This window comes from Dermatophagoides farinae, chromosome 2, assembly GCF_024713945.1.
Source record: "Dermatophagoides farinae isolate YC_2012a chromosome 2, ASM2471394v1, whole genome shotgun sequence".
Taxonomy (NCBI): domain Eukaryota; kingdom Metazoa; phylum Arthropoda; class Arachnida; order Sarcoptiformes; family Pyroglyphidae; genus Dermatophagoides; species Dermatophagoides farinae.
In genome coordinates, this window is record NC_134678.1 from 5485862 (window position 1) to 5510926 (window position 25065).

Genomic DNA, 25065 nt, shown 5'->3' on the forward strand with positions numbered 1-25065 from the left:
AGCCAATTTTGTTGATTATTCGTAATGATAAATAATCAAATCAGAACTAAATAATTGTTGCAAACTTACGAAAAATTAGGCTATAATTTCTAATGATAATTAATAAACAAAACAAAACAAAAAAAAATCTGATTGGGGTTTACTCTGTACATTTTTTTTTAAATTTATTCACAATCATATTGGGATGAAATAAAAAAAAATTAACCCAAAAAACTAAATATTGAAAGACAAAATGATGATGATGATGAAGATATTTTCAGCAAGATTTCCATGTATCATCTTGATTGCCTAATGCTTCCATTTCAAGTTCGGCATCATATTCTTCCAATATTTCTTGGAGATCAATGGCACTTAATGTTGATTTTGGAACATTTGCAGTTAATAATTGTAAATTTGAAGTTTTAATCAAAATTGTTCCCAAATATACATCAAATGGTCCAGAAAGTAAAACTTTTTTACCAATTATTGGATTTTTTAACCAATCCAACGGTTCATATTCAATGGCCAAACATTCTTGATGTCCATCTGTCAAACAGAATTGCCACAAACGTCGTCCATATCCATAGAATTTAACTTGGCCATTTTTCTTAACTTTCGTTCCAGATTTTTCTTTTTTTTCTTCTTTCTCATCTTCATTTTCTTGTTGCTTCTCCTTTCTTTTATCTTTGATACTTTTTCTCACATTAATTTTCGTTGGCAACGGCCGAGATATGTCGATCATTTTCTCAACCTTATAAACGATAATTAATAAACAAATTGATAAAAATTCATATAATTACTTGTAGGATATAATGGCCATGAAACGTTCGTTTCTCAACATTTAATAGACTTAAATTTAATTCTTTCGGTAAAACTTGCAAACACCATTGGCTATCTTGTTTCCAATCTTCGTCTAACCATCGTTGAAAAATTTCATTAAAATCTGGTATATTCGATGAAGAATTTAGTCCCAATTTTTGTTCAAACCATTCAGATTTGACTTTTGCATGATTTTCATGAAAAAAAGATTTTAATTGTTGTAGATTTCCGGATGGAAACATATTGTTGATTATGAAAATTTTAAAAAATTGTTGATTTTAATCATTCGAATCGAACACATGGATTTCATAATTGTTATTCGCAAATGACGTTAAAAATTAATTTAAACAATCAATTTGCGCTTTCTGATTGTTGTCGCTAAAATGTTATAAAAATCGATTGAAAGATTATACGAAAGGAGTCTTTTCCTTTTTCTATTTGGTTAAATGGTTCGCATTCGAAAGCCGGTTGCAGTGATATGTGATATTGAAGGAACGACTACATCAGTTCGTTTCTGGCATGAAGTCATTGCACCATTTATCAAGGAAAATCTCGCAGCATGTCTTCAGGATACATGGACTCAACCGGAAACTATCGATGTTGTTTTAGGAATTCGCCATAAAACTGCTGAAGACATTCGAAATGGTGATAAAGAACGTATGTGTAACTTAACGCAAACTTATTTCATATCATAATAGTTCTCATCGATTTTTTTCTTTTTGAAATAGTTCCACCAATTCTTGATGAAAATTCACCGCGAAAAGGTATGTTTGATTAGATGTTAAATTTTATAATCTTGTTGAATTTTTTTGGTTCAAATAGAAATGATCGATAGTATCGTAAAAAATGTTTGTTATCAGATGCAACAACGGAAACAATCAAACGAATTGAAGGCTGTTCATTTATTGGTTTGGTTATATGGCTATCAAAATGAACTGTTAAAAGGTCATGTCTATCCAGATGTTCAACCAGCATTTCATCATTGGAAAAATGATCTTGGAATTCGTTTATTCACATTTGCAACAGGCGATACTATAGTGCAGAAAATGCTTTTTGGATGTTCATTAATGGGTAATTTGAATCCGGTATGTGATTTTATATTAGGTATTCATTGCAGTGAATGATGTTTTAAACCAATTTTTTATTTCAGTACATTGAAGATTTTTTCAATTATGACTCGGTGGGAAAAAAGACCGATTCAGAAAGTTTTCGAATCATTTCAAAGCGTATACAAATTAATTGTAATAGCATGGTATTTCTCTCCGATAATTTGGCCGAATTGAAGGCATGTCAGGCGGCTGGCGTTACACCGATATTGGTTATACGATCGCATAATCGAGATCTGTTGGATTCTTCTATTCAACAGTCCCTGCCATACAAATACATAAAATCATTTGAAGAATTGGAATTCTATTGACAATTGACAGAGAGATCCTTTTGAAAAAAATGTTTTTTATTTGAAATTTTTGCTTTAGAATTTTGTCAATGAAATATACAAAATTATCATTGCTGAAAATTTAACTCCTTGGTCGTTCTTTTTTGCCTTTGTAAAGAGCCAACAAAGAAACGTTGGCAACTTTGACCACCTTAAATCGTACACCAGGAATATCACCAACGGCGTGACCTTTACGACCGAAACCGGCAACCAAAACTTCATCATTTTCTTCGATAAAATTTAGACAACCATCCCGAGGTACGAATGCTGTAATTTTTTTACCATTCTTGATCAATTGTACACGGACACATTTTCGAATGGCAGAGTTTGGTTGTTTGGCTTCGACGCCGACTTTTTCTAATACAATTCCTTTGGCGTGTGAAGCTCCAGCAAAAGGATTAGCCTTCCATCTGGTACCTTTTATTTCACAATTGATTCACAATTAAAATGGTTGAATCTCTAAAAATTAAAATCTTACCAAGATGAGCTTTTTTATAATCCTTGTCATGCCAACGTTGTTCACGACGATTGTTGACATGCTTACGAGCTGTCTTTAAACCTTTCGGTTTACCTAAAATAACAATAACATTAGTGATGAATTTTTCATCAAATTATTCGACAACTTACCCATGATTTAATAAGAAAAAATGCTTTAATATAAACAAAATTCTTTGAAATTAAATGAATTGACACGAGTTTTTCAATGCTGCACAAGCACACACACGGGAAAAAGGAAGTTTTTTTTCATTGGCAACACAAAAGCATGCATGCATTTGTGCCCAGACACAGAATTGCATACAAAACTCATTCACATATACATGAGCTGTTCATATACAATTGAACGCACAAAAATATGAAATTTTCATTCAAATCATGTTATTTATAAAATTAATCAAATTTTTTTAAATTTATTTTAAAAAATAAAATTTGTTGCAAACGTTAGAAAACCACTATGTCCGGTCACTTCAGTATTCATATAGGTAACCCAATAATTAATTAGCCGATTTTCTTTGATAGTTTTATCATCTTTTTCTGATTTTTGATTCAAATCTTTGTCGATATCTTTTTCGTCCATTGTTCGTAGCCTTTTATTTGTTCCATTGATGCCATTATCATCAATATGCTCAAAATCTTCATTCACCGAACATTGGTCTTGATCATCTGAATGGTCGAGAATTTTTGGAAACAATTCATCGTTAACAGAATCCGATCTTTCAAATAAATTATCACAAAATTTTAGTTTCTCATACGATGCTTTACGAATTTCGTATGGCCGCAAAACGCATTCGATTGTTTCGATATCTAAAAAATTTAATTTGGCTAACGTTTGACAAGATCTTTGTACTTGTTCAATGCAAGGAGAAAAACAACAAATCTTGCCACCACTTTTCAAAACTCGTTGTGCTGATTCAATAGCTTCCCAAGGATTGGGAAGATCGAGGAAAACTGCATCAAATTTTAATGGTTCAAGAAATTGAAATCCTTCAGTACAAACATCTCGTTGTTGAACATTCACAATGGAATCAATTCCATGTTCACGGAATTCTTTTTTAGCAATTTCTACTCTTTTTTCATGAAAATCAAAAGTAAATAATTTTCCGTTTGGAGCTATCGTTCGGGCAATAGAATGAGAAAGTGATCCACTGCCAGTACCAGCTTCGATCACTAAAGAACCTGATCGAAGCTGAAGATTCATGAGAATCATGCTGATATCTGGACCATAAAGAATTTGCGTTCGATGTGGTAACAAAAGTGTCCAAATTTCTGGTGTCATATCCAAAACAAGAACATGTCCCTTACTGCATTGAATTCGAGAGCCATAAGGTTTGCCAATCAATTCTTCCAAACGTAAGGCACCCAAGCGAGTTTGAAATACTTCATCACGATCCACTTTAACACGATACATTTGTCGGGGCGTCAAATAGATTACAACCGTATCGCCTTCATCGATGGTTTTCTTCAATAGACAAAAACTCATCTTTACAATTATAATATAAAAATTATCGAAAGATCCACAAGAATATAAAATCAGGAAAAATAATTCTTCATGATGATGATGTTGTACCACCAATTGATAGAACATGCATGCTTGATCATGATGATTCCAATAATTTATACGTTGCAAGTATCTGCTTATTCTTTATTTTAGAGAATTTTTAGATTTTTTCTATAGAATTTTTTTCGTCGTTCATTTTATCTCCAAAATTAACATTTAAACATTCAATTCCTTAGTTTATTTATCAATGTTTATAACATTTTAAAGTAAGCAAAATATTTTTTTGTTTTTGTATTGTTAATCATCAAAGAATATTTATAAATCATTGGTAATTTTGTGGATAAGGAAAAAAGCCAAATGGATTGGTAGTAGGATAAGGAGGATTGGGATTATTCTCATTCGATGAGCGATCACTCATTGATAATTGAGAAAACGGTAGACTTGGTGGTGCAGGAGCAGTTCGCCAAGGTTTAGGCATTGATGATTGAATATTACGAATTTCTTCGGGCATCTTTTCTGCTTTAATACGACGCATATGGAATAATTTTCGTTTTTCATTAAAATCCTACAAAACATTATTGAAATTATTTAGAATAGTCAGATATGTATTAAAAATGAATACCTTAAGAAATTCTTCAATCGTTATCTCTTTGCGAAGAAAAGCGTTAGCAACTTCGTCAGAAGCTTCTTCAGCTTCAGCCATAGCCGCTTGCATTAATGCTAACGTCGTATCGAGCGAATGTTGTCGACCAAATTCTCGTAATTTGGATTTTTTCTTATCCATCTCTTGTTTCATGTATTGACATTCTTCATATGATTTCTTTAGTTCTTGTCGTTGAATACGATAAGTCGATTCGAATGAAAGATTATTCTCAGCTATTTTTTTATTCTCTTCGATTAATCGTTCTCTTTCACATTCCAATGTTTTCACTTGAGGTAAATCCTTAATAAAACTTTCAATTCGTTCATTCGATGAATCATTTAGAATAGAATCAAGTTCATCATTGGTGAAATTTTTAAGCAATCCATTTATACTGCTTATATCCACTTCAATTTGAGAATAACAATGTGCCATTTTTTCAATAATTCTGATAAACAAATAAAATGATTAAAATATTCAATTGATTAAAAAATTGACAATAGTCTTTTGCTCTATCGTTTTTTTAGACGTAGTTAAATTCATCACTGAAATAATAAAATAAAAAAAAAATAAAAACAATTATTATTATTATTATTACAACCCATCATTGTACGACTATATTCACTCATGGGTATATACCTAACCTACTCCCAATTAATGAGTCAATCAAATTGGCTCATAATTTGCTTTGCTCTGTTTATATTTGGATTGCTTTAAATAAATTATAAGAATAAACTAAAAAAATCATAAAATGTCATCACTAGATTCTTTTGCTGGTTTAGGTGGTTCAAATGAAAATAGCCAATCGCAACCGATGGATATTCATGATTCACCATTGACAGCTAATGATGAAGACAAAGCAACAATTGCCGATGAATCTCAACCAGAACAATCGTATCTTGAAAATGATCCAATCTTTTCTACAGCTGGTCAACAACTTATCGATTTCTTACAATATCTTGAAGATTATCAACCAACCATACCAGATTCAGTTACAAGTCATATAATGCATACATCTGGATTCAATACAAATGATACACGAATATTACGTTTGGCTTCATTGGCTAGTCAAAAATTTATTGCCGATATTGCTAATGATGCTTTACAACATTGCAAAATGCGAACAGCATTGTCACAGAATAAAAAGCAAACAAAAGATAAACGTTATACTTTGACATTTGAAGATCTTGTTCCAGTGTTGAGCGAATATGGAATTAACATTAAAAAACCACAGTATTTCTACTAAATTCAATTCATCATTTCTATCCTTTGATTTGGCTATTTTTATCATTTAGATTTATTTCATAAACACAAAAAGAAAAACCGATTCAATGTAGTTTGTTATATTTCAAGTAAATAATAAAAAATTTGTTTATACAAATCGAATGGTTGATATATAGGAGATAGTCATAAGAATGGAGCCATAATTAACGGTTACAAATATCGGAAAGACCACGAATACGTCGAACCAATTGCATGTCTTCAACTTTAATCGTTATACGCTTTGAATTTGAAGCAACAATATTCGAATCTTCAAACAATGAGATCAGATAATTTTCGGCCATCTCTTGTAAAGCCAATAAGGCCGTTTCTTTCCAACGGTAACCGATCTGTGGACGCAAATCTTCCAGGATATCTTTTACCAATCTATTTTATTAATTGAATAATAGAATTATTATTCAACAGATAATTCAATAAATTATTTTATGTTTATTTTGAATAATTAATTCACATTACCTCATAAATGGAAGTTTTTGAATTAATAAACAAGTTGTTTTTTGATAGAATTTAATCTCTTTGAGTGCACGATTTTTATCCCTTCGTTTACGTAATGAATCTGAATGTCGTTTTTTCGGGGTAAGCGATTTTCGTGGCGTGAAATATTTTCGCCCCAGTTTGCTATTTGTTCGAGTCATTTTGTGTTTATATTCACTGAAAAAAACTGGAATCCCGTATGAAGTCAAAGATTAGATAATCGATAATTAATAATAGAAACCAGAAAAACGTCAAGTTGAAAATTTTCGTTGAAACAAAATCTAGAACATTGAATCACGTCAACGTTTTGTTTGTATTTGAGTCAAAAAGTGCTCAATGCCAAGCGCGGGCAAAAATCTTCAGCTCAAAATTCACAACGGTTTTTTTCTCGCATTTGAAAAAATCGACCGTTCAAAAATGACGTTCGTCGAATTTCAAAATCCTGAAATATGAAAAGATTTTTGTTTTTATTTCGTAGATCTAAAAAATTATTATATTATATATTTACATTTGAAAATGACAGCTATTCGATTATGCCTGGTGAAAAAAAATGTTAGTTCAACCTAATTCGATTAGCATTAATTATGGAAATAAATGTCATTTTGTTTCTTACATCTAAATCATTCAATCAAATCAATAAAGCCGTACCTGGTGTTTTTAAAGCAAAATTTTCAACTTTTTTCCTTACAAATTTTTGTTTGTCAATTTGTATTTGTAATTCATGTTTTTTCGGCTATAATGAATCAAAAAATATCAAGAAATTTGAAATCAATAAGATTTAATATTTAGCGGTGGTACCATTGTTTGATGATTGACGATGAAATGAATTTCTAGACGAACGATCATGTTGATGTCCAGATTTATCAGGCGATCGAGAACGAGATCGATTCCTATTATGACGGCCGCTGCCATGAGAATAATGTGATGATCGATGATGATGGCTTTCATGATCGCGAGAACGACGTGATGATGTATTTAATCGTCGATCACGATACCGATAATAATTGTCCCGATTATCGTGATGTCGTGAAGATCTTGATTCTTCTTTTTCGTCTTCATCACGACGACGTTTTTCCATAATCTCATCGAGAGCATTTTTCAATTTACCATAGCCAACATGTTGTTTACCCATAAGATGATCATCTACACGTTGTTGCACATCATTAACAATTAAAAATGCACCACATACATCACAAACTTCCATTTGTTTTTCTTGTGCGACTCCAATTTCAGCTTTTTTCTGTATCCAATGGCCAGATTGATTTTCACGTTTAATTTGTGCTCGTTCTTCTTTTAACTGATCAACCTCTTTCATAGAAGTTTGCGCTTCTTCAACTTTGCCTATGAATAAATTTAAATAAAAAAATCATGAGTCTAAAACTAAAAGGTTTTTGAATTAATAAAACCTTCGCAACCAAGTTGTTGAATTTCCTCTAAAAGTTTCTCGATTTTTTCCGTTATTTCACGAATCCGTTCTTGATGTTCTTCATTAAGCGGACACGAATTACCTGCTATATTCATCTTTTCTATTTGGCTCATCTCTAAACGTTGTTTAGCGCGTTTTATTTTCTTTTCAACATCATTCAATTGAGCCTGGCAAAATCGAATGAAATCATCTTCGTATTGTCGTTTTTCCAGCTTAGTTGCTTTGGATTGATATTGACGTTTTAGGTAATCATCATGTACTAGTGCACACGGACCAATATCAGCTTTGGTATTGATGAATAATGCATTTGGACAAAACTTTACCAAGAAATGTTTACAAACCTAATATTATAGAGAAAGATTTAATGTGTATAATGATAGTTTTATGATTAAACTTACGGTTTGATCATCCCAATTAAGCATACAACGTTTATCATTTGGCGCTAGATCACGTTCACGACCCATAAGTTCATCTAACAATTGTTTTGCAGCATTGATGGCCATTGCCTTTTGTCACTAGAATATTAGATTATTAGATTCCTGATCTATAAGTTGATTTTTATGACCAATGTAAACGATAATGAACAATTTGAAATAAATCTAAAAAAAATATTGAAAAACATCTGAGCATTTAGAATTCATATATGATATATGCCATGCGTTCATATAGAACGTTAAATGATATTTATTCATTGAGAAATGCGCCTCAATTACAGCAACAAAACGGAAAAAATATTCAAAGAAATATAATTTTTCGATTTCATACTCATTTTTTTCCATCATTTTTAAATCATGAATCGATTCGAATTTCATACGATCATATTTATTATATTTATCTTCATGACAGCTGATTGTACAGATTATTCAGAGAATTCAACAATCGAAATGTCCGCTGAAAATATAGAATCTATCATACAGAATGATTCGTCAGATATTGATACTAATAATAACAATAATAATCATTCCGATTTGAATGAACAAATCAATAATGTTAACCATTCATCAGTTTTCGAAAGTCAATCATCAAAAATCAATGAAGAAAATTCTATGACGACCATAAATAGTCCTAATTATGTCCGATATAACTGTACGCCGGTCGAACGGAACGAGGTAGGTTTCTCGTGATTTTATTTTTAGATTTTTTTAAATCTTACGAAATTTCACTTTGTAATAAATTAATGCTATTGTGAGGGTTTTTTTCAATTTCCAAAAATGGTTTTATTAATTAAATTTATCATCAGTATTGTGTGAAATTGATTGATTTTTTCATCTTTCTCATTCAATCTTGGAAACTTTATAGGAGTGTGTGTGTGTGTGTGTGTGTGTTTGTTACAGGTGAATAAATCAGGAACAAAATATATTTATAGCTGTAAATGATTGAGATAAAAATAAATTCCTGAAATTAAATTAATAACATGAATGATAAAAAATCTTGAAGAATTTCAATATCATTTATAATTTTTTTTCTTGTTTTTTTCGGAATCAAATCAAAATCCAATGATTTTTGACATTCATTTCATTCCTTATAATTGCACAGTTTAGTGTATCAGATGTTTTTTTTGGGGGGGGGAGATGAGTAGAGTCAATGTATAGCAGCGATCGATTTTGAGAGGTTTGATAGGTAGAAAAAAAATTATAAAAATAGTTCCAAGAGAAAAATGAGTTGTTCTGTATGTTCTGTATGGTTATGACTCGAATTATAAATCTGAAATAAAGAATTTGACACGATGATAAATGGCAACACTGTGTGTGTGTGTGTTTGTGTGTGTATGAACAAATATAATGTGTCTGGTATATTGTCATTGTTGTATGAATAAAAAGAGAATCACAAAAAAAATGAAAGGAAAAAAATAGAAATAAAAATTAGAATAAAAATCCAACAGAATATTTGAATCATTTGCGAAATTCAAATACAATCCAAACACAGAACATTTTTTACGTGTATGAAAATGAAAGCGAGAGAGAGAGAGAGAAAGAAAACTTGTGTATTATAATCAAGGCAACGGAACCAAGCGAGAAAAAAATATAACTGAATATAAATGTATTAAATTAAATCTTTAGTATTAGAATTCATTCTTTTGATAAGGTTGATGTGATGTTGTTTTTTAGGAAAAAGACAGAGAGGGAAAAAAATGTATGGATGTATGTGAATATGTTAATCATTCAATTATAATGATAATCTTGAATCATAAAATATTAATGATTAATGATAATATTTGAGTATGATGACACACACACATATATATAATCAATTACAGATGTCCATTGATTGTGGTGAGAATGCTTCATTCTTAATTATTGTTGATGTAGCTAATTGTTGTGTCTGACTCAATAAGTTCGATGAATTCAATTGGCCAAAAGTTTGTCCATTGTTAGTAGTAGCATTGCCTGAATTCATCATTAATTGTTGAAGCTGATGTTGTTGAATATGATGTTGATGTGGATGTTGAGAATTTCTTACAGCCAAAAAGTATCCACCATTTCCACTGCTATTATTTGATGACTGTTGGCTGCTCGTCGTTGTTTGCTGATGAATAGATCTCAATATAGGATTACTACCTGCAGGACTCATTGGCGATGATAATTGATGGTGATTGATCATAGGTGATGGTGATTCATTGGGTTCCTCTTTGACAATCTGAAAACCACCGGCACTGCTGCTACCTACACTGCCAACTCCAATCGGATGTTTGTTCATAGCCGATGCAGTATCGAGGTAATCTGTTGACGGCGAATTCGCTGGTGAATTGATCGAATTGTGATAATCCATTTTATAATCAACCATATCGAATTGTTGATCCTCTTTGGAATTGTTTTGACGATGGCCATTGGCAATCGAAGTTTCATTCGCTGTTTGCTTGTTTGATGATGTCATTGAATGTATTTCAGCCATCTGAATAATGATGAAATAAATAAACAAATTAAAATTAACAATGATAACTATGTGAATGAGAACTTACGATCGATTCCATTGACCTTCCTTCTGTAACGTTTAGTTTTTTCAATAGAGTGAAAAGAACTTCTTGTAAGCGATGATTCTCTTCCTTAGTCTTTCTAGTTTCACCTAAAGCTCGATCGAATTCATCATTTAGACGAACATTTTCCTGTTTCAATAGCTTTAGATAATCAACAGAGGCTTTCAATATAGTGCCTTTGTTCTGTTTCATATCTTTGACCAGTTCAAAATGTTTTGGATCATCCGCATTTCGTGGCAATAGTGTTCCTAATTCTTTAATACGATCATTGATATTATATCGACGACGACGTTCAATCTGATTATGATTATCTTTTTTCTGTCGGTCTTTTTGCCATGCTTTTAATTCTTGTTCGGTCAATTGTGGACAAGATGATGATACAGTTGAGGTTGTGCCGGAAAGACGATGACCACCTGTTGTAACTGATCGTCCTAATTGTGATGAACCGCCAAACCTATTTGTTGCTGATGATTTTATGGCCACTGGGCTTGATTGTGAATTGTTTCCCGGACTATTATTGGGTGTTTTGAGCGAACCAGCATTGATTGGCGAATGTGATACTAGATTAGGATTTTGAATCGGATTCGATAATAAGAATGATTCCATACGATCCGGTAGTGTATGTGGAATCAATGTTTTTTGATCGCCTATATCCATTAGTGCACTATTTTGGCTATTAGGATTGAAGAAATTGTTTCCAGAGCCACTGCTCATTTCGACAATAGTTGCTGATATATTATCAATATCGTCAATACCGGCCGTATCCAAACGCATTATGCCATCGAAAACATCATCAAAGTCGGAAGCCGAAGATGGTCCACCACCTGATAATGGACTTTCTGGACTTAATGCAAATGGCGACGACTGTTGTTCTGGCCTATTTGATGTTTGTGATTGTTGTTGTTGAGAGGCAATATGATTTCTCAATAGACTAGCGCCAATTCTGTCCATGTTATGTCCAGTTTGATTAGCGGTTTGTTGCAATAATGTTGCATTCAATGAATGCGGCCCATTAAATTGAATATTCTGATTATTATTATGTATTGGTTGATGTTGGATCGAAATTGGTTGCGGTTGTTGTTGATTACTACTGCCGAATGGTGAACTAGAATTCATTCCACCACCACCACCACCACCGCCGAACAATTGCAATTGTAGTGGTAAGCTGAATCCTGCTCCTCCAGGTATAATTTGATGATGTGGAGAGTTTGTTGAATTTGGAAAATTGATAACCATTGGTTCAGATGCTTGTTGTTGTTGAGCTGAAGGAATGTTTGATGATGATTGTTGATGATCATTAGAATTATTTCCGGCTGCTGCCGTAACCGTAGATGATGATGAAGATGATGAAGCGAATGTTTGAATTCTAATTCCATTGGAAATGTTTGATGTAGCTGATGTTGTCGGATTCTGTTGATTATTATTATTATTTGTATTGTTGCTAGATGTCATTGTTGTTGTTGATGATGATTGTTGTTTCGATGTTTGACGCAATTCTTCCTGTAGTAATTGCTCTTTCATGAGCTGCTGTTTGAAATTTGTTCGCGACATGTTTCATTCGTTTATTATTCTTATTCATACTTATACAATGAAAAACAAAAATGAGTAAAAATCGATATCATTACTCAATTTATTGAGAGTATATGTTTATCATGATCAACTCTGTATATATGTGTTGTTTGTGTGATTAGATGATGACGATGATAAGATAGATATATATTTCACTTTGATTTTGATATTGAAATCTTCAAGGAACACCAAGAAAAAAAAACATATAGACATATATGAAGATACAAACAGTTTTCAGTGTATAAATTTTTCAATAAGCAAAAATTAAATCTTTTTTTTTAATTTATATATAAAAAAAATAAATCTTTTCTCTCAACACGTTCCTTATGAATGAGTATATTTGATCAATTTTTTTTTTGATTTAATCACTACACAAATCTTCACAATGATTAGTGTTCAATATTGATATTGATTGATATAAATTATGGTGAATGGTGAATGATATTTTGTATGAATAAAAATTCAAACTATGCAAACTTCAATCGTAAAAAAATCTTGATTGATGATTAATAATGATGATGATGATCGAATAAAACTTTGGAAATTATGATGATTTGATCATTTTATTTTTTTTATTTATGTTGAAAATGAAAATATTGAGAAATCATTAAAGATGAACGTTGATTATCCCCCCCACTATTGAATGAATGAATTAAATCGAATGTGGTGTGATATTCAAAAGTACGGAGAATATATGGAAGATAAAGAAAAAAAAAGAATAAATTATTGTCAGAAAACGATTTTTTTTTCAAAAAATAAGAAACAATCGATTTTAGAAAGTTATAAAGAATAACACACAAATACACTATTTCTAATCGATTATAATTTACAGATTTCTTCAAAGAAATTCACAAAATCACTTGAATGGTGTACATTAATTCTAGCATTAAATAAAAAATTTTGTTTTAACTTTAAAAAAAAATGATTCAACGAACAATAATAAGAAAAAAATCATTAAAGTAAAACATTATTAATGTAGATTAACATTTGAGGCCTACACATTAATTCTTTTTTCGTACCGGAATTAAATGGAAAAAACCAGAATCTTATTTCTTATTTAAAAGTTTAAGTTTTTTTTTCTTTCATAGAATGAAGAATAACTTTTTTAACAAAAAAAAAAAAAAAAAAATGTGGATGCGTGTGTGTGTGTGTGTCGGTGAACAATGAATGAAGGCAAGTCTCGCCAAGTGAATGAATCAGAGCTCAAGTCAGTGAAACAGAAACCAAGTATTTTTTTTTGTGTGTGTTTTCTTATTTATAACGGGGGTTATACGTTATGAATTAATTAAATCATGACGTCGCATCACTGTGATGCGGAATGAAAGAGAAAATAAACAAACAAATTACGTATAGAACAAAGAATGATTAACAACAACTACGATGAAAATAACTAAACGAACCGTAAAAAAAAACATCTAAATGTCTTGTGACATTGGCATCGCACGAATATAATGTTTAGAACACACTAATAGCTTAAAAAAATATATATATCAACACATACATTTGGATATACAATTACAATTGGTTAATTGATTCGTAATTTAAACGCTTTTCAATCTCTCTATTATTTGTGCGTGTGTGTGTGTGTGTGTGTGTTTATGCAACACAACTTGATTCAAAATGCCACTTCTGCTATTTCATTCTGATTTTATTTTATTTTTTATTTTTTTTTTCATTATGCCTACTCTCTCTTTCTCTACCATTCCCTCTTCTTTCCTCTCAGATTAATTGGATCCTAATCGATGCTATGCCATCCACACCATCATCATCATCATCATCACTATAATAGTATATGAGAAAAGAAAAAAAAATTGAAACAGGATTCGCCATAAATACACTTATATTATATTTTATTATATATATTATGGCGCGCCATTTTCTCTTTCTCACTTCAACTATGATATTTTTCTCCATTTGTTGTTGTTGTTGTGTTCTATGTTTATGTTGTTTATATGTGTGCGGTAAGGATTTCCCTAACCTTGAAAATTTTGTGTAATCGTCGATGTTGTTGTTGTTGTTGATGTTGATGTTGATGTTTTGAGGAAAAAAATAGTATGTTTGTCTTGATGATGATGATCCTCATGATGATAATGATGATGATGATGATGATACTTTTTGTTGGCATTTTGTTTGTTTATTATGAAAAAAAATCAACGATAATGGATTTCTAGTACTAATTTTGGTTTTTAAAAGGATTGTAAAATATATTTGTTATTGTACTAAACGATCGGTAATATACTATTGGGGTATATATCACCACAAAAACAAAAATTATTTATCATATATTTCACATATTCATAACAAATGACACCGGTATTTCATCCATATGATTACAATAAATAAATGAATATATAGTTTTATCAATAAGTATAATCATCATCATCATCATATAAAGAAAATCTAATCTTATCATGATTTACGATTAAATCAAAATAATGAACAATGGAAAATCCCCTCAAAAAAAAGGATTTGAATATATAGAAAATTTAATTCAAGTTTGAAATTAATCTATTTTTCAAAGTACAATATTATAATAATAATAATAATGATAAGATTCAGAAATGATTCGATGTTTTGTCGAATCAAATCCGAGTGTTCAAATTCTCATCGAATATATTTTTTTGTTTTGTTTTGTTTTATTTACTATCTATCTATTTTGTTAATCAACATTCTATGTATGAATGAAGAATAATATACTGTAAAATAATGTTTTTCTGTAATGTTCGGCATCATTCCGTCCTTGATAGGTACCACTATATCCTCTTTTTAGAATACAATCTTTTTTTTGTGTTTGTAAGTAGGAAAATAAAAATAAAAAAAAAATATTATTAAGAGAGGCATGTAGTGTAATCGTTTTGTATGTTTGTATAGAAAAGTTTTCCATGTTTTGAATTTGATCATTCATGTATATATGACGATGATGATGAGAAAAGAGAATCCTTGAGAATGGGATTTATATAGAAATAGAGAGAGAGGGAGAAAGTTGTTTATGTGTGTATGTGTCTGTTTGTGAGTGAATTATTATATTTTTATTTTTTTTTCTCAATGGATGACAAGCTTGAATCATCAGTTATTCTTATTATTATTCTAGTATAGTGAATAGAACAAAATAAAACAAAAATGAATATACTAGAATCGGATAATATGATGCCCAAAAGGCTTTTCTATATTCAAGTAACTTTATATTAGAAAAAAAATAATCAAAATATCACCAAAAACAACAACAACGATTTTTAAAAAAATCGACCAACAAACCTCTTTCGTTTCCAAAGAAGGAAATCAATCAAAAATCTCGTTTGAAAACAAAAAGAATTGAATGTATTTGACAACCTGCTGATCAATTTACAAACAAACAAATTCTTTCATTGATTTTGAATCTAAAGAATTTGAAGATCACTAATGTTGTTGCTGTTGTTGTCATTGTCGCCGTTTAAGTCGAAATAATTTCCATTTCCTTAGAATTCAATTCCATTAGACAAAATATCTCATACATTGGTTGGTAATGATGGTGACAGATGAAAAATAAGTTGAAAAGAAAAATCCATTTTTTATACAAAAAAAAAAAAAAAAAATGAACCAAACTAACCAGTCAACTAGTCTAAAATAATATATAAAACTAAACTATTTGATTATTTGTGTGAGCGGCGGAAAAAAATCAGTTACAAACGTCATATTCGACCTTCTGATTGTTAGATGGTTGGTGTCGATTGAGTTTGGTTGTTTTCTTTCTCCGTCGTCTCTCCACTATTCATAATCTTCTTTCCGTCGTCTTTTTTCTCTTTGTTATCGTCCTACGCACCAGAATCGATAAGAACCAAATTAGTGTATTCTTCAGCTCTCACTATTTTTTTTTTTTATTTAAGTGAAGCAGAAAATTTGAACATACCGACAACCAACCGTCAAATGCTACTGTCCTATACTAACATAGAAAATCAAGTAGAGGGAAAAATATTTTTCTCATTTTGTTTTTGGTCCACACTTATAAACTTCCGATTCAAACACACACACACACACAGACAGACACAATCGTTCAATAGTTGACAATCCTTGAAATATAAATCCTTCACTTTGGTTCACTATACATTATTTCTTTCTTCCGTGAATGAAGATGAAAACATGAAATCATGAAAACAAAATTCTAAATTTACTTTCAAAAATAATTTCTCTTGTTTTCCCTCTTGAATAATCCAGAATATTGAAGAAAATAAATGAAAGAGGAACGGCAAAAATTTACCTTGAGCAATTGAATGCCAATGTCTTCGTTTGTTATTTCAGTTGATCTTTACAAATATATTTTGTCGTCGTTTTCGTTAATGGCTGCCAGGAAATAAAATGATTGATTAAATGATAGAAAAAATGAAAAAAAAAATGAAAAGATTCCAACCTATTTCAGAATTATTCAGACAACTCGCTTGCTGTTGCTGTAGTTTTGTAGATACAATTCTACGATTAAATTTTTATAATATAAAGAATGTATTGATCCAATATTGATTGTTTGTGAATTTTCAAGACCGAAGGGAAGCCGTAGATGAAAATACAAACATGTAGCCGATTATACAAACTTTAATAACAAATTATTATTATTATTATAACTATGATGACTATTATAATTAATAGAATTTTCTTTCTTCTTTTCTTTTGGGCTAGATTATTATTATTTAGTATTTCTGTTATTTTCAATTGAAATCATCTATGACATCATCGATGAAACAAATAATAGAAAAAAATTCGTAGACTTGAAATTGTCAATGTTGTACCAATTTTTGTTAATAATAATATAATATAATTGTTTCATTTCTTTGGAACACTAAACACACAACACGCACATATGAAGAAAATCCCAATTAATCAATATATACTGGATTACAATTATATTTAAAAAAAAATACACAATCACAATTGACACAGTGTTGTAGACACAAAAGAAAAATTTACACAATATCTTCACAAATCAATTATATTTCACTACTATATGAATGAATTAATGATGATGAAGATGATGATGATGCAATAATCATAATTACCGATCCATAAACAATAATAAAAACAATTGTATGTAGGCGTGTTTGAAAGTTTTTTTTTTAATTTGATGGTATGAATATAAAAAATAATTTTCTTCACTGTTGTTTGGGTTCAATTTTTTTTTTTTTTTTTAGTGAACAAAACGTACACCTAAATCATAGACATTGAAATGAATTTTGTGAAAACACACATTGAATACACGCGAGTGAATTGCAATGAATGAGCCATCTAATAAACAGGACTTTTAGCTATTAAAACTAAATGATGATGATAATGACGATGACTATGATGATGATGATGATATTGGATACTGATGGCGACGTTTTTTTTTAACTTTCTCGTTGATTTCCTTTCTCTTCTTATATTTGCTTCTTTAAGTGTTGATTTTTTTTCTCGTTTCTCCCCTCTTTTCTAAGTATATTATCCTATATGTCATTCCAATGTATCATATCCATGCACAATGTACTTTTTTTTGAGGATGATAGTTTTGAAGACGACAACGTTGTTCAATAGGTTTTGATACTGATCGCTATGGATGATGAACGATGATGATGATGATGATGATATTGGTGCATAATTGTATGTATATACAATATGAGAATTGAAGAAAAAAAAAGAGAGGGATTATATATGTACAAAAGCGCACACAGGTTGTTGTCGTCGACGTTTTTGTTGGTTTTGGTATTATTTTTTTTTCTTTTGATTTTGATTGATAAATGGCTGATTGTTTTGGAGGTGTTTTGTAACAACACGTCAAAAAAACAATATTTTTTTGGTTGTTATTGTCGACAAAATTATAATTATTACTATGATGATGATGATGATAATGATATTTTTTTTTATCACTATCGTGATAACAATGGATCCTATCAATCAATCTAAAATAATATAAAATCTATATGTCTATCTATAATAAGCATAACAAAAACCCATACATACAAACAATTGGATGATGTTTCAATTTTTTTTTTATTATTCAGTTCACAGTTTTTCTAAACTTTCTTTTTTAGAAAATTAAGAAGAAAAAAAAAAGAAATAATTAATGTTTCAAATAGTCTCACCGGATTAATTAATTGATTGATTCGAAAAATTTTGGGTTTTTTCTCTGTATGTTGGTTTGTTTGTTTGAAATGAATCTTATGTTTAAAAATTTCCCGGATCGAAAAAACAAACAAACAAACAAACAAAAATGTCAATGAATGTTTTTGACGTTTTTTATTTGAAATGAAATTAAATGGATTTTATTTTTGATCTCGATTTCGTTTTAAATCGTTCTTTCATATTCATGAATGTTGGTTATTCAGAATTATCAATGTTTTTGTTTTTTTTTTGTTGTTATTGTTGATGTTGTTGTTATTATTGTCGTGCAATGATGCTTGCTTGCTTGCTTGCTTTGTGGAACATGAAACAAGAGAAAAGTTTTTGCTCTCGATATTGTTTACTTTTGATTTGATGTGTGTGTGTGTGTGTGTGTGTAATGGTATTTTGTTTGTTATCATTGATGCAATGCCTGTAGCTGGTTGATTTACTTCAAACAACAACAACAACAACAACAACAAAAAGAATGAACAAGAATTGAATAAAGAACACACACGCACACACTGTGAAACACTGTTAAAGATTCAATCTCAAAAATAAGCAGCAAAATATCCAACAGGATAAATTTTCGTCGACGTCGTGGTTGTTTTTGTTTTGGTGTGCTGGCTGGTGGTGGTGGTGGCAAATTTTTTTGTTTTTGTTTTGTCGAGTTGCAATGTTGATTTTATTTTGGATGCTTGTTTGTACATATATAAAGTATATATATGAAGAAGAAAAAAGATGCCGAGTATATATGAAAAAAATTCCTCGATATGTTAAGATCGCGGATGGATAAATGCTATGTATAAGAGATGGTTCATTGAAAGAAAGATGGATGTCGATTGTATATATGTGTGTGTGTGTGTGTGTTTATATCTTCAATGATATATATATCAATGACGAAAATCCAAAGCGAGCACTAAAAAAAAAAAAATCTTGTATGGCCACAAATATATAATAATGATGGAAGCAAAGTATGTGGTTATATAAAAAAGATTGTGTGTGTGTGTTTGTGTATGTGTGTGGTAGCTGTTGCAGCCAAAATAAATTTTTCGAAATTTTTTTCTTGAATTTGTTCAATAATTCAGCAAATATCAAAAAAAAAAAAATTTATCAATTAAAATGAATGGATGATGATCATGGTGAAAAAAAACATTCAAAACAAAATTTTATAAGAGAAAAATTAAGAGAGAATATGTTTGTTTATTATTCTGAGAAAAAAAATGTTGTTTTTCCTTTCTGTGATGGCGCTGATGATTCAAGAATGCACATCATCATTCAATCATTTATTTTGATAATAACAACAACAACAACAACCAAAAAAAAAAAAAAAAAAAATGAAAACAAACTTAATGTATTCACATAACATTGTTAATAATGCCACTACTACATATTGATGTTTTGTTTGTTATTGTTGATGATCCATGGCGTTTATCGACGGCGTCATGCTCATTCATTTGAACATCTAATTTTTTACAAAACATTTGGCAAATCTATATATACATATATATAATACACGTTTTTCCTTTCTCTTTCATTTTTTTGACTATATAGCGATACGATATTTTTGAATATCTCAAAAAAAAAAAAATTTCGCGCGTAATTTTTTGTCATCTTTCTTGAGTTTATCATTATCCCCTTTTTCACCTTTTTTTTCTTCAAAAAAAAAAAAAAAAAAAACGAATATTAAAATCATTCCATTTTTTCCCATTGAATTTCAGACAGCACAACTAATTGTAGTCAATTCATCATCGATACCTAGTTATCTTCAATTGAAAAATTATTTCATCGTTGATTTTTTCTATATGAATCATTCAAGTAATGAAAATAATTATCCGGAAGAAAAAACATCTACAATTGATAATGAAACAGCTACAACATCTAATATGACCACATCTTCCAATGAAACAGGCCAATGTGCCATAATGATTTTCTATTACAATTGGTGTCGATTCAGTGCGGCAGCTGCACCACAATTCAATGCACTTGGTCGTCTCTATCCACAGATGTATGTGATGGCCATCGATGCTTATTATCATTATAGGTTTGTTATAAATAAATAAATCATTGAATTATTAAAAATGATTATTAATCACTAATTGCTGAATTTATATAGTATCACAATTCGTTTCGGTGTTTCGGGTGTACCAAGCATGTATTTCCTTTATAATGGACGTGCTGTAGCCAAATATAATCGTACCGATATCACAATGGATGGTCTTGTTGAATTTATTCGTTCATTAACTTCATTAGAACCGATAAAACCAAATGTTACCGATCATCATGAAGTTGAAGAAATCAACAATGACGAAGAAAATGTGAATAATGGAAATAAAACATTTTCATACGATAGAATTTTCTGGAATATTACTGATAATGATCGTAATGGTCCATTAGTGATACATCTCGAAAATCAGCAAAATTATCTGCTTATATTTTGCTGGAAATTTTGCTTAATCGTTTTGTTCTATCATTTTTTTCGTTCAAATTTATTCGCAATGATCAAAGATCATGTTCGAGGAATGTGGAATGAATGGGCACAAACTGTTCAACATCATGAACATGCCGATTAATTTGATTTATGATTGATGTATTGATCAATCAAATGATTGATAAATTGATTGATCTTTGAGCTGATTGCCGTTGGAAATCATTGATCAATCTTTATCAATCGATCATTCAATCGAACCGTAGCGATAAAAGATCAGGATTCAATATTGTGATCATCAATCTATTTGTTTGTTTGCTTGTTTTAAATATCACATCATCATCAAATAGATTTATTTTTTTTCTGTAAATATTCAAAAATTAAAATATTGAAAAAGAAATTTGTACAAAAACAAAATTTCTCTTAATTGCTTTCCCACATAACATTAAATCATTCGATTTCATTTTTGGGCTACCCTTTTCTAAAAGTGTTTGATGTTGATAATAAACAAGCGTGATTCATTCTGATCATTTGACAGGATTGGACTCTCTTTTTGAACATTGGATCGAAATCGATACGGCCATTTTTGTACATTTATTTTATGATCGAATTCGATCGATTCGTACATTGCAAAAACAATTTAGCCCATTTTCTCGATTTTTTAAATCTTTTTTCTCATGTCATAGTGCTGCAATCTTTCGGAGGTTTCAATCAATTTTATCAAACAACATTTTCAGAGTTCCAAGTTATGTGCGAGCTCATTTTTTTTAATGTTTGTGTATATTTGCACCTTTTTTCGCATCATCATCATCATCCAGAAATCATCTGTTCAACTTGTCCCATTGATCGTGGTTTTTTAGATTTGTTTTAATTAACATTTGAAATGATTCAAAGTTGATTATCGATCATTGTTGGGACCAACGGTCGCTGAATCAATGGGACTACATAAATCCATAAATGAAAACAAAACATTAACATCGGAAGCAGCATTTGTATTATAAGGTGATATTTAATTTATAAATTAGATTTGACTATCAAAACGATTTTGAATGAACAAAATGAATTGTCAGAAGTTGTTTCAGGATTTCAATTCCAGGTAAGTGGATTATTAATTGAATTATTATTTTTTTTTGCTGATTTAAATTAATTCTGTTTTCAAAGTAAATTCGTCGTATACACATCATTGTTGATATTTTCTATATTATTTGCACTTCGTTTGGATCAAACAATTATGATCTCCTGGTGGTTAGTATTTACGCCATTATGGATATGGAAATTTTTGGTCATCACAGGCGCTTTGGTCGGTGTTACCGTTTGGATTTGTAATCCTGAATATCGTCTATCAGAATCATCATATACGCATTTCAAATCAATGTTGATTAGTCTTTCATTACAATTATTGCTGTTGATGTTCGAGCTATTAGTTTGTGATAAATTGGAATCTGATCGACATTTTTGGTCGCTAGCATTCATACCATTGATATTCATCTCATTACTATCGGTTGCAGTTTCGGTTTGGGCATTGAAAAATGAACGTGATTTTGAATTGGAACTTTTCTGCTCGGTGAATGTCCTTCAATTTATTTTCATTGCACTTCGCCTAGATCGTTTCATAACATGGTCATGGGTGGTTGTATTTGTGCCTTTATGGATTCTACTTTGTTTAGCTATCATTGGTGTTTTGTATGCATTAATATTTGCTGTCATATTATTCCATACTCCTGAAGTATCGGTGGAACAGCGTAAAGCAAGTTTTTATACTGCAATCGCATACATCTTGGTCGTCCTTCCACTTTTGGTTTTTTTCGTTTTACTTTCAAGCAAATTGGATTCCAAAGAATTTCGAGCCAATGGTGGATTGTTTGGAAATGGTGGACATTTTTATAATACCGGTTTGTTAGGTGAACCACCTTCGACCACATATGGAACTTTCAATATGATTCATATCTACTCACACATGCCACCGAATTCGGGTCCCAACACTGGTGTAAATAACAATATTGATGGATTATCAAATGTCGTTACAATGGCTACCAATGCTGGCCAACAACCATTCATAGGTCAAACACATCATCATAATCATCATCAACAATTGAAGATGCTTTCAACTCAATCACCATTCTTTGTTTCGGCTTATTCATTCGATATGGATTACTTTTCTATTGGTGTTCCATTGTATTTTACTTTTTCTATTCTGATTTGTATGTCATTCAGTTCAAAAGGCGGTAATCTATGTATGTATTATCCATATTTGAATCAAAATATTTTGAATAATAATTTTTCAATTTCCAGGGTGGTTTGGAATGCGAAAAGATTTTTGCTCATTTCTTCTAATCTTATGTCCATGTTTACGAGAATATGCAAATATTTCTTATAATTTCAATGGAATTTTATCATCACCGAATTCATTGGAACAAAGAAATGGTATTGAACAACAAAATGAACGAACCAATCTAACACAATCAGGACTGATAATAGTTAATAATCTGGATTATGATACCACAGATACCGGTGGTGGTAGCAGTGCTGATAGTAAAACTAAACATGGAAAGAAAATTTCAAAAAAATCGGCAATCACTCAACAGCCAGCCATTATTATACCGAATCTGTTGCGTTTAGATATACCAGATTGATCTCAGATTTATTTTTTTTTTCAAACTCTTCATGTTTAGCAAACTGAAACCTCATATATATTATTTAAGCTGTTAATTATTTAATCAAATTCTATCATAATTTCCATCAACATCATAGGAGATTTAAAAATTTAGAGCTTGTACAAAAAAAAAACTATTAGAATATTCCAAAAAATGTGTTTTGTATAAAAAAAACTTCAATTATTATTTAAACAAAAGTAGTAAAAAATTTTATGTAAATATTATATTTTATTTTGTTTTGCAAACAAAAAAAAAAATTTAGCAAGTGAAAAATTAACTCAAATAAAAAAAAACATAAACAATGATGAATTAATCTATTCCGGTATCTCCATCGACCGTTTCCTGTAACATAAGAACATGAAGTTCAGATTTGGGTGTACTACTAACCAATTGATCAATTGAACGATAATTTCCAGGATCTGTAGTAAAAATCTGTATAAATTTTCATTAAAAAATTGATCATAATAGAGAAATCGAATACGTTTACCATTTCGATGATACCATCATCGAGAACATTTTCCTCTTCCAAAGTACTAATGAATTCTTTCATTTTCGGTTTATTCTTCTTATTAGTCAACACTCTCAATTTCATTTGTGCTCGTTCAATCTGAATGACTTTTTTCAGCTGTGGTATTATCTCCAATGCTTGTTGTTTGGATGTTCGATTTTGTTTAACCGATACATGTATCTGTCGCATTGATTTTTCAATCATTCCAACTGGATATGGTCGTTTTGTTTCTGGATTAACGCATTTATCCGCAATGATTGTAGCGATATCTTTGAATGTAGATTCCAACTGATGTTGACGTTCTTTTTCACTCACTTGTAATTCACCTCTATTCAAGATTTCCAAGCAACATTTCATGTGATCATCGGTTTGAAAACATTTAATTAGATCTTCTTTTTTAGCCACTTGTCCTTTCGATACATTGACAAATACTACTGGTGTTTGTAAAACTTCATCTATATCTTTTTCACTAGATAAAACGAAAAAAAATCAATCATTCAAGTAAGAACAAGTCAAAATAAATTTTACATTTTTTCACGATAAGAAATGACTTTATTTTTATAACATGCAATCTCAAAACGTTGGCCGCATTTTTTCATTCGAACAATGGCCACGTTTGTTAGTCGTTGTTGATTAGTAGGAGTTTTGATCATCTTTTTTACGGTAAATATAATTCCAATTGAAGTCAATAACTTCTAATGATGATGGTGATGGAGAAATCACCAATTCAAATATGCGTGCTCGTTTTTTCCAACTTTACGCCGTCCACTCATTTAAAGAATT

At 30.3% G+C, this 25065-nt stretch overlaps 12 protein-coding genes across 14 annotated transcripts; 4 read left to right on the forward strand and 8 right to left on the reverse strand.

Annotated features, from left to right (window-relative positions):
* Positions 1–130: 130 nt before the first annotated feature.
* Positions 131–1040, reverse strand: LOC124492912 (recQ-mediated genome instability protein 1). The gene is made up of 2 exons (XM_047055937.2): positions 780–1040; positions 131–730 (listed from the first exon to the last, which is right to left on the reverse strand). The coding sequence occupies exons 1-2, from the start codon at positions 1038–1040 to the stop codon at positions 257–259; spliced, it is 735 nt and encodes a 244-aa protein (XP_046911893.2). The 3' UTR covers positions 131–256.
* Positions 1041–1145: 105 nt separating this feature from the next.
* On the forward strand, positions 1146–2314 carry LOC124492903 (enolase-phosphatase E1). Its single transcript, XM_047055925.2, has 4 exons — positions 1146–1455; positions 1527–1562; positions 1621–1883; positions 1949–2314. Exons 1-4 carry the CDS (start codon positions 1245–1247, stop codon positions 2213–2215), a joined length of 777 nt encoding a protein of 258 aa, XP_046911881.2. The 5' UTR covers positions 1146–1244; the 3' UTR covers positions 2216–2314.
* RpS23 (ribosomal protein S23) lies at positions 2234–3014 on the reverse strand. The gene is made up of 3 exons (XM_047055984.2): positions 2861–3014; positions 2712–2804; positions 2234–2650 (listed from the first exon to the last, which is right to left on the reverse strand). The coding sequence occupies exons 1-3, from the start codon at positions 2862–2864 to the stop codon at positions 2316–2318; spliced, it is 432 nt and encodes a 143-aa protein (XP_046911940.1). The 5' UTR covers positions 2865–3014; the 3' UTR covers positions 2234–2315.
* Positions 3015–3109: 95 nt separating this feature from the next.
* Trmt61 (tRNA methyltransferase 61) lies at positions 3110–4319 on the reverse strand. The gene has a single exon (XM_047055879.2). The coding sequence runs from the start codon at positions 4314–4316 to the stop codon at positions 3147–3149; it is 1170 nt and encodes a 389-aa protein (XP_046911835.1). The 5' UTR covers positions 4317–4319; the 3' UTR covers positions 3110–3146.
* Positions 4320–4437: 118 nt separating this feature from the next.
* On the reverse strand, positions 4438–5482 carry Vps37B (vacuolar protein sorting 37B). Its single transcript, XM_047055948.2, has 2 exons — positions 4852–5482; positions 4438–4794 (listed from the first exon to the last, which is right to left on the reverse strand). Exons 1-2 carry the CDS (start codon positions 5302–5304, stop codon positions 4552–4554), a joined length of 696 nt encoding a protein of 231 aa, XP_046911904.2. The 5' UTR covers positions 5305–5482; the 3' UTR covers positions 4438–4551.
* A 138-nt stretch (positions 5483–5620) lies between these two features.
* Positions 5621–6661, forward strand: LOC124492941 (uncharacterized). The gene has a single exon (XM_047055972.2). The coding sequence runs from the start codon at positions 5621–5623 to the stop codon at positions 6113–6115; it is 495 nt and encodes a 164-aa protein (XP_046911928.1). The 3' UTR covers positions 6116–6661.
* Positions 6143–7030, reverse strand: LOC124498411 (uncharacterized). Its single transcript, XM_047062193.2, has 2 exons — positions 6607–7030; positions 6143–6516 (listed from the first exon to the last, which is right to left on the reverse strand). Exons 1-2 carry the CDS (start codon positions 6783–6785, stop codon positions 6297–6299), a joined length of 399 nt encoding a protein of 132 aa, XP_046918149.2. The 5' UTR covers positions 6786–7030; the 3' UTR covers positions 6143–6296.
* Positions 7031–7209: 179 nt separating this feature from the next.
* LOC124492887 (luc7-like protein 3) lies at positions 7210–8681 on the reverse strand. 2 transcript variants are annotated; one of them, XM_047055911.2, is made up of 4 exons: positions 8449–8681; positions 8031–8391; positions 7423–7965; positions 7210–7357 (listed from the first exon to the last, which is right to left on the reverse strand). In XM_047055911.2, exons 1-4 carry the CDS (start codon positions 8551–8553, stop codon positions 7344–7346), a joined length of 1023 nt encoding a protein of 340 aa, XP_046911867.1. In that variant the 5' UTR covers positions 8554–8681; the 3' UTR covers positions 7210–7343. The 2 variants fall into 2 exon arrangements, with proteins under 2 accessions (XP_046911867.1, XP_046911859.1); XM_047055903.2 differs by having other exon boundaries at positions 7210–7965.
* A 55-nt stretch (positions 8682–8736) lies between these two features.
* On the forward strand, positions 8737–21520 carry bug (thioredoxin domain-containing protein bug). Its single transcript, XM_047055891.2, has 3 exons — positions 8737–9159; positions 20414–20736; positions 20809–21520. Exons 1-3 carry the CDS (start codon positions 8842–8844, stop codon positions 21263–21265), a joined length of 1098 nt encoding a protein of 365 aa, XP_046911847.2. The 5' UTR covers positions 8737–8841; the 3' UTR covers positions 21266–21520.
* Positions 9243–20259, reverse strand: LOC124492960 (uncharacterized). 2 transcript variants are annotated; one of them, XM_075735503.1, is made up of 4 exons: positions 16978–20259; positions 16828–16910; positions 11010–13229; positions 9243–10942 (listed from the first exon to the last, which is right to left on the reverse strand). In XM_075735503.1, exons 3-4 carry the CDS (start codon positions 12573–12575, stop codon positions 10298–10300), a joined length of 2211 nt encoding a protein of 736 aa, XP_075591618.1. In that variant the 5' UTR covers positions 12576–13229; positions 16828–16910; positions 16978–20259; the 3' UTR covers positions 9243–10297. The 2 variants fall into 2 exon arrangements, with proteins under 2 accessions (XP_075591618.1, XP_075591619.1); XM_075735504.1 differs by lacking the exons at positions 16828–16910; positions 16978–20259 and adding an exon at positions 13613–13902.
* Positions 21521–21869: 349 nt separating the features above from the next.
* On the forward strand, positions 21870–24086 carry LOC124492860 (transmembrane protein 185B). Its single transcript, XM_047055868.2, has 3 exons — positions 21870–22216; positions 22282–23354; positions 23413–24086. The coding sequence occupies exons 1-3, from the start codon at positions 22170–22172 to the stop codon at positions 23751–23753; spliced, it is 1461 nt and encodes a 486-aa protein (XP_046911824.1). The 5' UTR covers positions 21870–22169; the 3' UTR covers positions 23754–24086.
* Sbds (SBDS ribosome maturation factor) lies at positions 23983–25052 on the reverse strand. The gene is made up of 3 exons (XM_047063395.2): positions 24811–25052; positions 24262–24751; positions 23983–24206 (listed from the first exon to the last, which is right to left on the reverse strand). Exons 1-3 carry the CDS (start codon positions 24933–24935, stop codon positions 24084–24086), a joined length of 738 nt encoding a protein of 245 aa, XP_046919351.1. The 5' UTR covers positions 24936–25052; the 3' UTR covers positions 23983–24083.
* Between the last annotated feature and the right edge of the window lie 13 nt (positions 25053–25065).

Excerpts from the sequence above, each read along its gene's own strand:
- LOC124492912 (XM_047055937.2), bottom strand. The coding sequence starts at position 1,040 with ATGTTTCCATCCGGAAATCTACAACAATTAAAATCTTTTTTTCATGAA. Across the intron at positions 731-779 it reads ATGGCCATTATATCCTACAA|GTTGAGAAAATGATCGACAT; the intron begins GTAATTATATGA and ends ATCGTTTATAAG.
- LOC124492903 (XM_047055925.2), top strand. The coding sequence starts at position 1,245 with ATGGTTCGCATTCGAAAGCCGGTTGCAGTGATATGTGATATTGAAGGA. Across the intron at positions 1,456-1,526 it reads TCGAAATGGTGATAAAGAAC|TTCCACCAATTCTTGATGAA; the intron begins GTATGTGTAACT and ends TTTTTGAAATAG. Across the intron at positions 1,563-1,620 it reads TGAAAATTCACCGCGAAAAG|AAATGATCGATAGTATCGTA; the intron begins GTATGTTTGATT and ends TGGTTCAAATAG.
- RpS23 (XM_047055984.2), bottom strand. Across the intron at positions 2,651-2,711 it reads TTATAAAAAAGCTCATCTTG|GTACCAGATGGAAGGCTAAT; the intron begins GTAAGATTTTAA and ends GTGAAATAAAAG.
- Trmt61 (XM_047055879.2), bottom strand. The coding sequence starts at position 4,316 with ATGTTCTATCAATTGGTGGTACAACATCATCATCATGAAGAATTATTT.
- Vps37B (XM_047055948.2), bottom strand. The coding sequence starts at position 5,304 with ATGGCACATTGTTATTCTCAAATTGAAGTGGATATAAGCAGTATAAAT. Across the intron at positions 4,795-4,851 it reads CGATTGAAGAATTTCTTAAG|GATTTTAATGAAAAACGAAA; the intron begins GTATTCATTTTT and ends AATGTTTTGTAG.
- LOC124492941 (XM_047055972.2), top strand. The coding sequence starts at position 5,621 with ATGTCATCACTAGATTCTTTTGCTGGTTTAGGTGGTTCAAATGAAAAT.
- LOC124498411 (XM_047062193.2), bottom strand. The coding sequence starts at position 6,785 with ATGACTCGAACAAATAGCAAACTGGGGCGAAAATATTTCACGCCACGA. Across the intron at positions 6,517-6,606 it reads CAAAAACTTCCATTTATGAG|ATTGGTAAAAGATATCCTGG; the intron begins GTAATGTGAATT and ends TTAATAAAATAG.
- LOC124492887 (XM_047055903.2), bottom strand. The coding sequence starts at position 8,553 with ATGGCCATCAATGCTGCAAAACAATTGTTAGATGAACTTATGGGTCGT. Across the intron at positions 8,392-8,448 it reads TTAATTGGGATGATCAAACC|GTTTGTAAACATTTCTTGGT; the intron begins GTAAGTTTAATC and ends CTATAATATTAG. Across the intron at positions 7,966-8,030 it reads TCAACAACTTGGTTGCGAAG|GCAAAGTTGAAGAAGCGCAA; the intron begins GTTTTATTAATT and ends ATTTATTCATAG.
- bug (XM_047055891.2), top strand. The coding sequence starts at position 8,842 with ATGAATCGATTCGAATTTCATACGATCATATTTATTATATTTATCTTC. Across the intron at positions 9,160-20,413 it reads CGCCGGTCGAACGGAACGAG|ACAGCACAACTAATTGTAGT; the intron begins GTAGGTTTCTCG and ends ATTGAATTTCAG. Across the intron at positions 20,737-20,808 it reads GATGCTTATTATCATTATAG|TATCACAATTCGTTTCGGTG; the intron begins GTTTGTTATAAA and ends GAATTTATATAG.
- LOC124492960 (XM_075735503.1), bottom strand. The coding sequence starts at position 12,575 with ATGTCGCGAACAAATTTCAAACAGCAGCTCATGAAAGAGCAATTACTA. Across the intron at positions 10,943-11,009 it reads GAAGGTCAATGGAATCGATC|ATGGCTGAAATACATTCAAT; the intron begins GTAAGTTCTCAT and ends ATCATTATTCAG.
- LOC124492860 (XM_047055868.2), top strand. The coding sequence starts at position 22,170 with ATGAACAAAATGAATTGTCAGAAGTTGTTTCAGGATTTCAATTCCAG. Across the intron at positions 22,217-22,281 it reads TTTCAGGATTTCAATTCCAG|TAAATTCGTCGTATACACAT; the intron begins GTAAGTGGATTA and ends CTGTTTTCAAAG. Across the intron at positions 23,355-23,412 it reads TTCAAAAGGCGGTAATCTAT|GGTGGTTTGGAATGCGAAAA; the intron begins GTATGTATTATC and ends TTCAATTTCCAG.
- Sbds (XM_047063395.2), bottom strand. The coding sequence starts at position 24,935 with ATGATCAAAACTCCTACTAATCAACAACGACTAACAAACGTGGCCATT. Across the intron at positions 24,752-24,810 it reads ATTTCTTATCGTGAAAAAAT|TGAAAAAGATATAGATGAAG; the intron begins GTAAAATTTATT and ends CGTTTTATCTAG. Across the intron at positions 24,207-24,261 it reads ATGATGGTATCATCGAAATG|ATTTTTACTACAGATCCTGG; the intron begins GTAAACGTATTC and ends AAATTTATACAG.